The sequence below is a fragment of the Pteropus vampyrus genome, unplaced genomic scaffold (assembly GCF_000151845.1).
Source record: "Pteropus vampyrus isolate Shadow unplaced genomic scaffold, Pvam_2.0 Scaffold294, whole genome shotgun sequence".
Taxonomy (NCBI): Eukaryota; Metazoa; Chordata; class Mammalia; order Chiroptera; family Pteropodidae; genus Pteropus; species Pteropus vampyrus.
The window spans coordinates 2,043,084-2,057,255 of record NW_011889075.1 but is presented as its reverse complement, the minus strand read 5'-3'; the positions used below and the strand labels follow the sequence as shown (position 1 = coordinate 2,057,255).

Genomic DNA, 14,172 nt, shown 5'->3' with positions numbered 1-14,172 from the left:
AACTTCGAAAAGATATTAAACAACCACAGTATCTCTTTCCCGTGGGGAGGAGAACTGGGTGGTTGGGAGGCAGATGTGAGGGACTATCTCTGCATACTCTTTTGTAATTCTGCATTTTGAACCATACATTACCTAATATATTAAAAAGATTGTCGAACTCTTTGGTAATTTAATAATCAAATTTTTTTTCCCTTCAGACATGGCAAATATGTATGTCTTACTCCGTGCTGTGTCCACTGGTTTACCTCATATGATTCAGGAGCTGCAAAATCATATCCATGATGAGGGCCTTAGAGCAACCAGTAATCTTACTCAGGAAAATGTGAGTTATGTAAAGAACTGGAAAATATTTTTCTTAATCAGATTATCATGTGTTTTTTTTTTTTATTTACTGTTATAAACCTTGAAAGAAAAGTTCTACTATGCCAATAAATAAAACATCTTTATTAAAATATTTTAAACCTAGAGTTTGTTGGACACATTTTGGAATTATCAAATTATTAGAAAATTATTGAATGAAATAGGCTGCTTCTTAGTTAAACACTGATGTGTTCATTTAACAATTATTAATGAGCCTCTTAAAAAATATGTTTGCTGTTGCTAAATATGCTTCTGTGTAGCTGGCGTTAATAGTTGTAGTGGTAATGGAATTAATCAACGGTAATACAGACAACTCACAATTAGCTGTCTTTACATATGCTCTGAATTTGGTAGCCCAGGGGCACATTTAGATTAAAATAAACTTCCCAAAATATATGATTGCTCCTGCAAAGTACTCATAAATATTAGTGACCCTCATGTCCCTAATATCCATCTTTCTTAAAAGAGTTCCCTGCTAATCAAATGACTATTTACAACAAGGCATCTTTCCTATCAAATTGTGTTCTTATCAAATCTTATTTGATGGCCTTCCTTGTTTTTACTAGTGATAGTTGATAAATAGAATAGACATGACATGACATGTTTCTTCTTTTTTTGGGTAGAACTATTTGTTTATCATCTATACTGCAGTAATTTATGTATAGACATCATTGTTCAGGGGCATTTATTAGATGCTCATCACCTTAATTGTAGATTTACTTGACTTTGGCAAATAATCATTAGATTTTATGTCTTGCCATAGTGATACACAAAATTTCTATTTTTGTACAACTGTTAGTTTATATTGTTCAGGTTTATTAGTTTGTGTTATTTATTAGGTTTATTTTATTAGTTTTTACATATTCAGGGTGTTAAAAGACATTGGGCGTAGGAGCATAGAGTTTAGTGTCAAGGAGTGGGCAATAGAAATACAAGAGAATGCATTTGTAGTAAACTCAAATAATTTTAGCTCACTTAGTTAAGTCTTAGGTACTAACTTTATATTTAATGCCCTTAAAAGTAAAAATCACTTTTGCACTAGTATTTCTTCTCTCTGAGATGTGGGGAATTGCCCAGCTCCAGGGTCTCAGTTTTCTCAGATACTGGCTTTTGAACTCTGCTCTCTCTCTGAGCCTTCAGTGGCTTTGAAGGCAATTTTTGTTTATATAATCCTCTATGAACGTGATAGGCCTAGTGATTCAGAGATTGTATCTTTTTACCCTTAAGATATGGTATTCCATCACCAGAGAGAAATGTGTTTTTAATGGATTCTTCTGGCAGAGAAACTATAGTCCTGCATTTATGATGTTCAGTGACAGCTAATTTCAACCTCAAAATTTGAGATTTTTAAGACTATTTTAGCTAAAAACATTTTTGAGGGTATGCATGCATGTATAACATTAATTGGCTTGGGGGAAATTTTATTCTTAATTAAATAACTCTTTAATAAGCCTCATTATATCTTTGAACTTCTTAAAATGTGTTTTTGTACTTTGTATTTTATATTTCTAGATGCCAACACTATTTGTGGAGTCAGTTTTGGAAGTACATGGTAAATTTGTTCAACTTATCAACACTGTTTTGAATGGTGATCAGCACTTTATGAGTGCATTAGATAAGGTAACTTTTTAAATTTATATATATAATGTCTATTTCTACAGATGCTTCTTGACCTACAATGAGGTTTTATCCTGATAAATCATAAGTTGAAAATGCATTTGTACACCTAACCTACTGAACATAAAAGCTTAGCCTAGCCTACCTTAAATGTGTTCAGGACACTTACATTAGCATATATTTGAGCAGACTCATCTAACACAATGAATACAGTGCAGAGTATCAGTTGTTTACCCTTATGATTGCATGGCTGACTGTGGCTCACTGCTGCTGCCCAGCATCACAAGAGAGTATTATACCTCATATCACTAGCCCTGGAAATGATCACAGTTCAAAATTTTAAGGACAGCTTCTACTGAGTGCTTATTGCTTTAATACCACCGTAATCATAAAAATCATAAGTCGACCATCTTAAGTTGGGGAATGTCTGTATATATACAGTTAACCCTTGAACAACGCAGGGGTTTGAGGCACCAGTACTCCTCACAGTGCAGTCGAAAATTTGCTGTAACTTTTTACCCCCCTCCCCAGAACTTCACTGCTGATAGCCTATTGATATTACCAGAAGCCTTACTGATAATGTAGTCGACTAACTCATATTTTGTATGTTATATGTGTTATATATGGTATTCTTACAATCATAAGCTAGAGAAAAGGAAATGTTATTAAGAATATCATAGGGAAGAGAAAATACATTTACAACATTTATTGACAAAAAATTGGGTAAAAGTGGACCCATGTAGTTTAAACCTGTGTTGTTCAAAGGTCAACTGTAATTCTCTTTATTTACATACTATTATTCTTTTCTTAATTTTAAAGAAATTTTTCAATTATAGTTGACATTCAATATTATATTAGTTTTAGATATACAGCATAGTGGTTAGACATCTATATAACTTAAGAAGTGATCCCCTGATAAGTCTTGCACCCACCTGACACTATACATAGTTATTATAATATTATTGACTATATTCCCTGTACTGTGCTTTCCATCCCTTGACTGTTTTGTAACTACCAATTTATATTTCTTAATCCCCTCACCTTTTTCACCAACTCCCCTCCCATCTGGGAACCATCACTTTGTTCTCTGTATCTATGAGCCTGTTTTTCTTTTGTTTATTTGTTTATTTTGTTCTTTAAATTCCACATGTAAGTGAAATCATATGGAATTTGGCTTTCTCTGTCTTATTTTACTTAGCATAATACCCTCTAGGTCCTTCCACGGTGGAAATTGTAAGATTTCATTCTTTTTTATGGCTGAGTAATATTCCATTATATATATGTACCACTTCTTTATACATTTGACTTTTGACTGGAGCATTTAATTTGTTCATATTTAAAGTAATTATTGATAGGTATATAGTTATTGCCATTTTATTAATCATTTTATGATTGTTTTTGTAATTCTCTGTTCCTTTCTTATTCTCTTGCTCTCTTGTATGTTGATGACTTTCTATGGTGTTGTGTTTGGATTCCTTTATTTCTTGTATATCTCATAGATTTTTGGTTTGTGGTTACAATGTACTTCATATATACTAAGCTGTGTTTACAGCAGTCGATTTTAAATTGATGGTCCCTTAAGTTCGAACACATTCTAAAATCACTATCATTTTTACTCACCCTCCTACATTTGTTTTTGTCATTATTTTTTACTTCTTTTATGTGTATATTTGTGTGTATCCCTTAATTTACTCTTGTAATTATTCATGATCTTCCTGCTCTTGCCTTTTAACCTTTGTACTAGTGTTGGTTGGTCCACTGTTTTTATTATGTGTTTGCCTTTGTCAATAAGAACTTTTTTCTTTGTGATATTTTCTTACTCATATCTCAATTTATTTTTCTTCTTCTTAAAGAAGTCCCTTTAACATTTCTTGGAATACTATTTTGCTGGTGATGAACTTCTTCGGCTTTTTCTTGTTGGAGAAGCTCTTTGTTTTCTCCTTCGATTCTAAATGATAGTCTTGCTGGGTAGAGTTATCATGGTTGTGGGTCCTTGCTTTTAATCATTTTTTGAATATTTTGTGCCAATCCCTTGTAGCCAGCAAAGTTTCTGTTGAGGAATCAGCTGACAGTCTCATGGGAGCTCCTCGTAGGTAACTAACTGCCTTTCTCTTGCTGCCTTTAAGAGTCTCTCTTTGTATTTAACCTTTGACATTTTAATTATGATGTGTCTTGGTGTGGGCCTCTTTGGAATAATCTTATTTGGGACTCTCTGCACTTCCTGGACTTGTATGTCCATTTCCTCTGCCAGGTTAGGGAAGTTTTCGGTCATTATTTTTTCAAATAAATTTTCAGTCCCTTGCTCTCTCTCTTCTCCTTCTGTTACCCCTATGATGCAAATGTTGATATGGTTGATATTGTCCCAGATGCCCCTTAAACTGTCCTTATTTTTTTTTTTTTTGCTGTTTTGATCTTGCTGTTTTCTGCTACCTTATCTTCCAAATCACTAATTAACCTAATCTGCTGTTAATTCCCTCTAATGTATTCTTTATTTCAGTTATTGTATTCTTCATATCTGACTGATTCTTTTTTATGTTTTCTATCTCTTTGTTGAAGTTCTCACTAAGATCATCTATTCTTCTCCTGAATTCATTGAGTATCTTTATAACTAGTGTTTTGAGCTCTGCATCTGGTACGTTGCTTGTCTCCATTTTGTTTAGTTCCTTTCCTGGAGTTTTTCCCGTTCTTTCATTTGGGATATTTCTTTGTTTCATTTGGCTGCCTCTTTGAGTTTGTTTCTATGTATTAGGTAGATATGCTATGTCTCCCAGTCCTGGCCGCGTGGCCTTATGTAGCATGTGTCCTGTGGGGCCCAGTGGCTCAGTCTCCCTGTTAATCTGAGCCAAATGCTCCAAAGTGTCCCTTGTGTGGATTGTGTGTGCTTTCCTGTTGTAGTCGAGTCTTGATTCCTTTTGGCAGGCACATCAGTGGGTAGAATTGACCCTCAGGCTGACTGGCTGTGAGGACTGGCCCTGACTACAGCAGACAAACTGTTGTGTGGAGGTTGACCCCATGGAGTGGAATTCGCTTTACTAGGTCTCTGGTACTTGCTGAGCCTTTGGGTGTGTTGTTTGTGGCGCTAATTGGGTGGTACTCTGGTTTTGTTTGAAGCCGGCCACCAGGTATACTGGTTCTGAAGCCTCTTGGGAGGGGTTCCAGTGCAGGCCAAGGTCAGATACTGCCTGTGCCCAGCCTGGGGCTACCTCCTAGGAGCTACAAAGTGATCTGTGGTTGGTATCTGCCTTTGCTGGGCTTAGAGGTGCCTAGGATGGTTATGCTGTGAACCTAGGCTGGCTACTACTAGTGCTAGACTTGAGGCTGCTTCGCAAGTGATAGAAGGTGTGCCAAGGCCAGCTGCTGCTTGTTTGCAGCTTGTGGACGTTTGAGAGATTTTAGGAAAATCTGTGGCATGGGCCCACACCAGTGGCATATATGCATTAGTCTCTGAAAGAGGTTTGGGCTGGATGCATGAATTTCGTAGGACAAGGTCTCAGAGAATCACTAGACTGGAGTGAGAATGGTGTTAGTCAGTTTGATGGAAATTCAGTTGATGAAGACACAGTTGGCATCTTCCTATTCCTGTAGGCTGTGTGTGGGGAGGGCTCAACAAAGAAACAGTGTTGCCTGCCAGCTTTTTAGTCCAGAAGAGAGCTGCCCCTCCAGCCCTTTCCTTGAAGCCAGACAATTCAGTTCTTCCCCATATGCTCCTGGTGGTTTTTGAATGGTTGTCTCTTCTATTGAGCGTAGGGCAAGTATTTATGAGTGATTGATTCTGTGCTCAGGACCTTTATGAGGTCTACAGCAGCCCTCTGTCTTACCCAAACTGAGTCTTTCCTGATTTTCACAGCCAGATGTTGTGGGGACTTCTTTTCCTGGCACTGGTGCACTGGGCTGGGGAGCCCAGTATGGGTCTGAGCAGCCCAGTGTGGGGTTGGGACCCCTCGTTCCTCAGTGGAAGTCAATTAACTGCCACATGAGTGCGGGACCAGCCCGTTTCATATCTCCACCCCTCTTACCAGTCTCAAAGTGGCTTCTTCTTCATACCCTTAGTTATAGCAGTTCTGTTCAGCTAGTCTTCAGGTGATTCTCAAGGGTGGTTGTTCTATAATTTAGTTGTTATTATGTTATCGTGGGAGGAGAAGAGCACAAAATTTATTTATTTTGCCATCTTGATCAGAAGCCTACTTAATATTCTTTAAGGCAGTTTTAGAATTAGGGCTTCTAATTACAAGATTTCTAATCTAGATGTGAAGAGTAATCTTAAGTAACTAATTTAAATATAAAAAAATAGTTATAATGTAACTTTTAAATTAATAACTGAATGGTTAAATTGAATGTTCGAATTATGAGAATTGAGTTTTGCATAATTATGCTGTATCAGGAGAATTGCTAATAAACTAGTATGTTCCGAAAAAACTTGTGTACTATTCTTTAGTGCTGATTTTTTTCTTTGAATATAATACTTAGTCTATGTTGAATAATGTTTGAAAAAAAATAAATGTATTTTACAAACTTGAATTTTGGTATACTTTAAATGAATTTTACTTCCATGGTTGTTACAAGATTTTAAAAAGGATATAGCCTTATTTTATCTATATTTCAATATCACTAATGAGTTACAATAGCTTTTAGTAGGAATGGAATATGTAATTATCGTGAGGGTGACACTTAGAAGAGTTTACCCTGTGTTAGATATGAAAACAAAATTAACAAACTTACCAAAATGCTGTGGTTTCTTTTGTGGGTTAATAATTTATGGACATACAGATTATAGCATATATTGAACCAGCTATACTTTTACCTTATTATTGGTGGCTAATTACTGGCCTGTTTTCAATTTAGGCCCTCACATCAGTTGTAAATTACAGAGAACCCAAGTCTGTTTGCAAAGCTCCTGAATTGGTAAGTTTGATGATTACTTAAAAATAATCTTATGAAATATTACTATTAGAAAATGAACACCGAGGAGAATGTCAAATTAATTTGTTTTTGTAGCATTTTTGAGAAAAAAAAACAAATGAAATTAAATTATTAAAAATAAAATTATTATCTACATCATATTGGCATTTAAAGAATGTAGTAGAATGCAGTAGGCCACATACTACAGCCTTTAATTAAGAAATAACTGAAGGAGAAAATATTCCATTTTATGAAGTTTGGGTTTTAGAGTATGTCTGCTCTAAAATAATTTGCATTGCTTCTCACAGAGATTTTATTTTATCTGAAATCTAAAGGAAATTTGATGATAAATTTTTTATAATCATTAAAGGAAACTTAATTACAGTGTTATTGTAAGAGTAAAAATAGTACTTGTTTAAAGTCAAAAGTTATAGAATTGCTCAAAACTCATCTAGGTTTTTTTTTGAAACATATTACTTATATCAATGCTTTATTGGTAACTAAGTGTTGATTAGATTTTGACTTAGTCATAGTTTTTTTTAAATTGCCTTACGACATACATTTTAAGTTCTTTAGTGCATGTTCATGATTTTTAAAACATAAGCTTTAGGATGCTAGATACCATGTGCATTGATCTTATTTTGTACTGATGTCATTTTGCTTCCTTTGAGGCTTATGTACAGAAGGGCCCTTTATAAGATTTACTGTCGCTTTCTCTTTGAGCTTGCTAAGTACTGTGACAACTTACTAAAGAAATCAGCGAAGGGGATGACTGAGAATGAAGTGGAAGACAAACTCACCAGCTTCATTACTGTTTTCAAATACATTGATGATAAGGATGTTTTTCAAAAGGTAAGTTTTGAATAGAGAAGTTTTATTTGTGTTTTAGTCAGCTTTGATTTATTTTTGAACTTCAAATCATCAGAAGGCAAGTAATCTTAAAAATACTTTTTTTAATACAGTTCTACGCAAGAATGCTGGCAAAACGTTTAATTCACGGGTTATCTATGTCTATGGATTCTGAAGAAGCCATGATCAATAAATTAAAGGTAATATAAGCCTTTGATCTTCAATGTCCTAGAAATTATTCTACTAGCACAGAAGGATATTTATTGCAGAATTATATATAACAAAACAATTCATCAATAGGTGACTGGTTAAATGTATAATAGGTTAAATGTATATTCATATGATGGGATATGCAAATACTGTTAAAAGGACAAATCTCTATATATATATTGATATGGAATCATTCACAAGATAAAGTGTTAAATTTACAAAAGATGTGTATTACTCATAAATGAATACACCTAAAGTATTCCTTTAAGTACAAGTTTTGTAGTGCAATTGAATTTGTTTATTTTTACATCATTTTAGCTTACACATTGATAAGTAGTAGCTGATTCATTTTTATCCTGATTATTCAATAGTTGATAATTTTTCTGTATAGTAGACCATAGGGTTAGCAATAGTAAAACATTCTTATTAATCAGTATGGTTTATTATTTCCCTTTTTAAATTGTGTATTTTAAAACTTTGTTTTTTTTACAGCAAGCCTGTGGTTATGAGTTTACCAGCAAGCTACATCGGATGTATACAGATATGAGTGTCAGTGCTGACCTTAACAATAAGTTCAACAATTTTATCAAAAATCAAGACACTGTTATAGATTTGGGGATTAGTTTTCAAATATATGTTCTACAGGTATGAATATGTAGTTTATTGTGGACATTTACTAATAATTTCAAGTACTCTGATACAAAGACTTAATAAGTGGATGCTTGCTTACATTTCTTTCAGTTAACATATTATAGTTTTTTAAGTTATATTGATTTGGAAAGAAATGTTCCATGATAGTAATGCCAATAGGTTTTATCAGCATTTTGAGGAAGAAAAAAAGAGGTGCTTTAGTTGGTTAAATCATTTTATTAATATTTACTTTCAAGTTAGATGGTTATATATTTAATTTTTTTATTTTGCCTTTTTCCTTCTAGGCTGGCGCATGGCCTCTTACTCAGGCTCCTTCATCTACATTTGCAATTCCCCAGGAATTGGAAAAAAGTGTACAGATGGTGAGTTTGCAGGAAACATATTAGAAGACCTAAGGAATTTTAATAATTGTCTTCATGTTATGTCACTTTAAATATTTTTCCAAAGTCTTAACAGCTTGTGTGTTATAAAAATACATTCACAAACTATAGTTAATATACCTTGGAGGAAGAATATGAATTATTATAGTTACTAAGGGTGTCATACACTTCTTTGTCAAAGCGTGTCTCTTATTCTTAGTAAAATTATTATGTACTCTTAAGCAGTTTTAAGTTATAAAAATTTTGATATTAGAAGAAAGTTTAGAACCTAATAGTAAAAGCAATCACTTTCTAACTTTTTATTTCAATTTCAAGTCATTTTTTTTTACCTCATTTGACCCTTGTAGTTATTTTGACTTCTGGGCTGTAATTTAGGTAAATATATATGGACTGTGGAATATTCTAGGAAAATGGATTGAAATAGGAGAATTCAAATAAAAATTGCCTTAACATGTGACTGAATAGAAACCTTAGAATGCTTATTCAAAAGCTTTTAAAGAGACTGTAGAGACTGGATCCTTGGCAGCTTTATTGAGCTATAATTTATATACCATATATCTTAGTCTATTCAGGCCTCTGTAACAAAATGCCACAGACTGGGTAGCTTATAAACAACAGAAATTTATTTGTCACAGTTCTGGAGGCTGGAATTCTGAAATCAGGGTACCACGCACCAGGCTCCTGTTCAGGTCACACACTTCTTGTTGTATCACATGGTGAGGAAGGGGCGGGGCTAGGGAGCTCTGTGGAGTATTTTATATTAGTACTGATCCCATTCACGAGGGCTCTACCGTCGTGATTTAAATCATGTCCCAAAGGCTCCACCTCCTAATACCATCACATTAGGCATTAGGATTTCAACATATGAATTTGGGAGGACACAGATATTCAAACCATAAAACTCTAGGATTTACTAATTTAAAGTATACAATTTCAGTGGTTTTTAGCATATTCACAGAGTTGTGCAGCTATCACCACAATTCATTTTAGAATATTTTTATTAACCAAAATTGCTGCAAAAGAAATCCCCTATGCAGAGTCCACTACCACTACCACTGTGTCTCAGCTTTGGTGCAGGTAGCGGCCGTCGCTGGGACAGCTGTGCTGCTGACCATCCCCAGGCAACATGTTGAAAGTCGTTGACAACTATCCACCCTTGCCAAATACATCCCATTCTCCACATCCAGTGTGAGGTCCTTCCAGGTACAAGGTGGACATCATGGCTGAGAAGTTTGACTGCCACTACTGCAGAGACCCCATGCAGGGGAAGGAGAACATGGAGAAAGATGGCCACCACTGCCCCCTGAAGTGCTTTGACAAGTTTTGTGCCAGCACCTGCGTGGAATGCCGCAAGCCCATCAGTGCGGACTGCAAGGAGGAGCACTCTAGGAACTGCAGTTGGCATGACACCTGCTTCTGCTGTGCTAAGTGCCCTCACTCCTTGGCCAATGAGACCTTTGTGGCCAAGAACAACAAATTCTTGTGCAACAAATGCACCACAGGGGAGGAGTCCGTCAAGTGCAAGGGCTGCTTCAAGCCGATTGTGGCAGGAGATCAGAACATGAAGTACAGGGGACTGTCTAGCACAAAGACTGCTTAACCTACAGCAATTGCAGGCAAGTCATCGGTACTGGAAACATTTTCCCTAAAGAGGAGAACTTCTACAGCATGACTTGCTATGAGGCCACATTTTCCACGTGTTGCATGAAGCGCAACAAAGCCATCCCATCTGGAGGAATCATTATCAGGATCATCAGCCCTGGCCTGCCAACTGCTTTGTGTGTGTTACCTGCACTAAGATGCTGACTGGGCAGCGTTTCACCGCTGTGGAAGCCTAGTATTACTGCGTGAATTGCTCCAGGAACTTTGTGGCCAAGAAGTATGCTGGATGCAAGAACTCTATCGGGAAAAGGAGTGACCACCCAGTCTCTAAAGTTAGGAAGTTCCCAGTGTGTCACGGGAAATGCTTACCTCTCACCCAGTTTCCCAGCACCAACCTCCAGGGCAACTTGGAGAGAGGACTTGTCCTTTATGGTGGTGGCTCTTATAGAAAAATCGAAGCTTAGAATCTCCGTGAGGCCTGGGTTTAGTAAAGACTCCAGTGTGGTGGCTTATGAAGGACAATCCTGCTGCTTCACTGCAAAAATGCTCCATGAACCTGGCCAGCAAGCACTTTGTTTTCCATCAGGAGCAAGTATATTGCCCAACTGTACTAAAAAGCTATAAAGTGACAGGGGCGCCTGTCCTATAAAATGGAATTGAATCTTGTTCTTTGTGTCCTTGCCCTCTGTCCTGTACCATCTATAGGGAAAGAATGGCCTTTCATCTCTTCAAAGTTGCTCGGTCTGTCTTTTCTCTCATTTTACAGTATTACTCAAATAAGGGCACACAGTGATCATATGCAAAAAGCAACTCCGCAGCAAAGTTAATTTTGTGACAGCTACAGTTAAAAAACAAACACTTAGATTTACTCTTCTGCTTGTTCATCATAGAGCAGAAAAATGCTAACCATTTAGCTGCTTAGTGATGAAAGCAAGAAGCCTAAGAGATAAAGCCCCCACTGAGATGCCCTTTGTGGCTCAGCAGGGACCCACCGTGACCTCACATGACACACAAAAGTGGCATAAGCTGCTCCAACTCACTACTCACCCTGTTCTGTGAGTAGAAAGAGAACTTAGCAAAATGCATGGTTTAACTTCCTCATCAGGAACTTTCTTCTGTTCTTTTGTGTTTTGAATGAATAATACGAATTTCTAGAAAATTAACTTTTGAACTTAGCTGTGATTCCAAACTGACTTTTCCCCTGTACTAATGTTTGAGTTCACATGTGGCGTGTTTTCTGAACATTCCTACTTTCAGGCATGGAACATGCATATGACTTGGAGAGTATAGGCAGATCCGAGAAAATGAGCCTGTTTCAGAGGAACATCATCACAGCAAATACTTCTGGGAGCTTAACAAAACTAACCCAGTTGTGTTTTTTTAAAAAAATAATATATTTTTTAAATTAATAGTAACATAGTTTATGGGTTTGGAGACTTGCATGAAAACATTTTAGCCCCCTCAACTGTTCCTTCAGTTTTGAAATCATCCTACAGATGTAACAATAAGATGCTAGAGGGGTACCTTAGCAGGCACCAGGACTGTCACTTACATGGCTGTAACAGTTCCAAACAATAATGAGTTGAATTCCTTGTAACAGTAGTTGTCTGCCCTTTGTCCGTGTGTTATAGAGGCCCACCATATCTTTTCTCTTGTGATTCTTAGGACTGTTCCTCAAGAGCTTAGCTGGATATCTGATGAGGTAGTGGGGAGGCCACTGTCCTCATAGGCAGGACAGGATTTCCATGTAGTGCTTACGTGAGATGCAGGCTCACCTACTTGCTGTACTCGATCTACATTGTTATATTACATAGTAGAATGAGATGATATCAAAAGTGAACATGTAATGACAATGCACATTAACATTCTCATAGCAATGATTAGAGAAGCTGACGCCTCATTTCTACATTTTATCATTAGGGATTGTTATCTGATGTTTCAGTGTGTCCATTGTATGGATATACCACATTTTTAGTAAATGACTAACGCTGCTATGAACATTTATATACAAATTTTTGAGTGGACGTGTTTTCATTTGTCTTAAAACTGACCCTTTTTGATTCTCTAACTCACCAAAAAAGGCTTCTTATTTCTTGATTGGCTGGAAGTTGGGTAGCATTTTTTTCCTAGAGAAATCTTCATTACTTTTTAATAGTTCCTGATTTGGCAGTGTTTTGATATTGTGAACCATTGAGTTATACATACATTTAAGAAGTTTAAAAAGAAAATGGTATTTGATTACACTGTTTCCTAGAGATGTTCACAAATGATAATTTGAACCATTTCTTAAATATGTTATTTTTGTTACTTTCAAAGTAAAGGTTATAAATAAAATAACAGTGTAGTCTCTGGAATCATAATTCCTGGTTTTGAATGTCTTTTCTGCCATTTACTATGCTCTGTGACTTTGGGCAAATAACTTTTAAATTTTTTGTTAACTGATAATGGTACTTTATACAAACTAGTTTATTTAAAGATGAAATGAAATCATGTACAGCACTAAAGCACTTAACTTGGTATACAATAAGAACTCACTAAGCGGTAGCTGATAGTAGAAGTCATGGTTATAGTAATATTGGTAATAGAGTACTCTGAACAGCCAGGCGGATTTCAAGTTATCAGGCATAATAGGAGTATTATCCAGGACTTTTTGCGTCTTCTTAGAAAAGGCATTAAAGCGCAAACCATCTTAGAAACCATATGAAGAAGAGCATTCATTTGGATGAGTAGAGTATGAACCCAGGTTATTGTAAATTTTGAAGAAAGGATAGATGCAAGCTAGGGGCAAGGGTTGTGGTAGCCACCTTTGACTTAAAAACATTTCTTCATAGGAGCTTGCTCTTCCATTTGAAATTAAGGCAGAGTGGGGGCTGGCAGAAACAAAGTTTTCTTCTAACTTTGTTTTCTTCTCTTTCTCCTTGAAATAATTATTTTCCAGTATTGGTTTTTCAATCCCATAACTTTTATTTATTAATGCATGACCTTCATCAAGTTTCAGTTTTCTCATTTACAAACAGGAAATGGGTTTCTTTCCGACTATAAAATTATGCTTTCATAATATTGTTCTGTCCATTTGGGTTTTCTCTAATTACCAGTAGAGGGAGTTTGCCTCATATTTTTTCCTAGTAAATACAAGTTTTCAGTTACACAGGAATGAAAATTCATTGGTGTGTACTTGATAGTATACATTTTTCACATGTAAATTAATTCATCTCGCCTTAGTTGATCATTTATATTTTTTATATCTTAATCTTAGGTATAGCTGTTTATCAAAAATTACTTTTCATTTTACACATATGTATCTTAAAACTATTGAAATTAAGATTTAATTAAAGGTAATTTATTTTGTTCATTAGACCAGTAAATTTTAATTGTTAGATTTCTTTTGTTTACCTAGTCCACAAACCTAAATAATACTAAAGAAATATAAAGTAGTGTATATTAGTGCAGCTCTCTGTTAGAAGTGTATCAACTCTGAATACAAAATGTTAATTTTTAAGGCCCTTTGAGTTCTAATTATGCCTTCAAATGGTATGTGAAAGATTCTGAAGTTTAGTCAAGATGTAGTTCTTACTAATAAACTTTGATAACGATTATTTAATGA

The 14,172-nt window shown here is 35.6% G+C and overlaps 1 protein-coding gene and 1 pseudogene across 6 annotated transcripts in view; both read left to right on the top strand.

Annotated features, from left to right (window-relative positions):
• Positions 1–14,172, top strand: part of CUL2 (cullin 2) — a 96,560-nt gene that overhangs the window by 66,747 nt on the left and 15,641 nt on the right. For all 6 annotated transcript variants that reach the window (XM_023521120.1, XM_023521119.1, XM_023521118.1 and 3 more), the window contains 7 exons: positions 198–322; positions 1,873–1,980; positions 6,820–6,879; positions 7,600–7,728; positions 7,839–7,925; positions 8,428–8,580; positions 8,871–8,948. In XM_023521120.1, the coding sequence (XP_023376888.1) occupies positions 198–322; positions 1,873–1,980; positions 6,820–6,879; positions 7,600–7,728; positions 7,839–7,925; positions 8,428–8,580; positions 8,871–8,948 (740 nt within the window). The remainder of the gene's footprint in view (positions 1–197; positions 323–1,872; positions 1,981–6,819; positions 6,880–7,599; positions 7,729–7,838; positions 7,926–8,427; positions 8,581–8,870; positions 8,949–14,172) is intronic.
• LOC105303010 lies at positions 10,049–11,233 on the top strand (annotated as a pseudogene).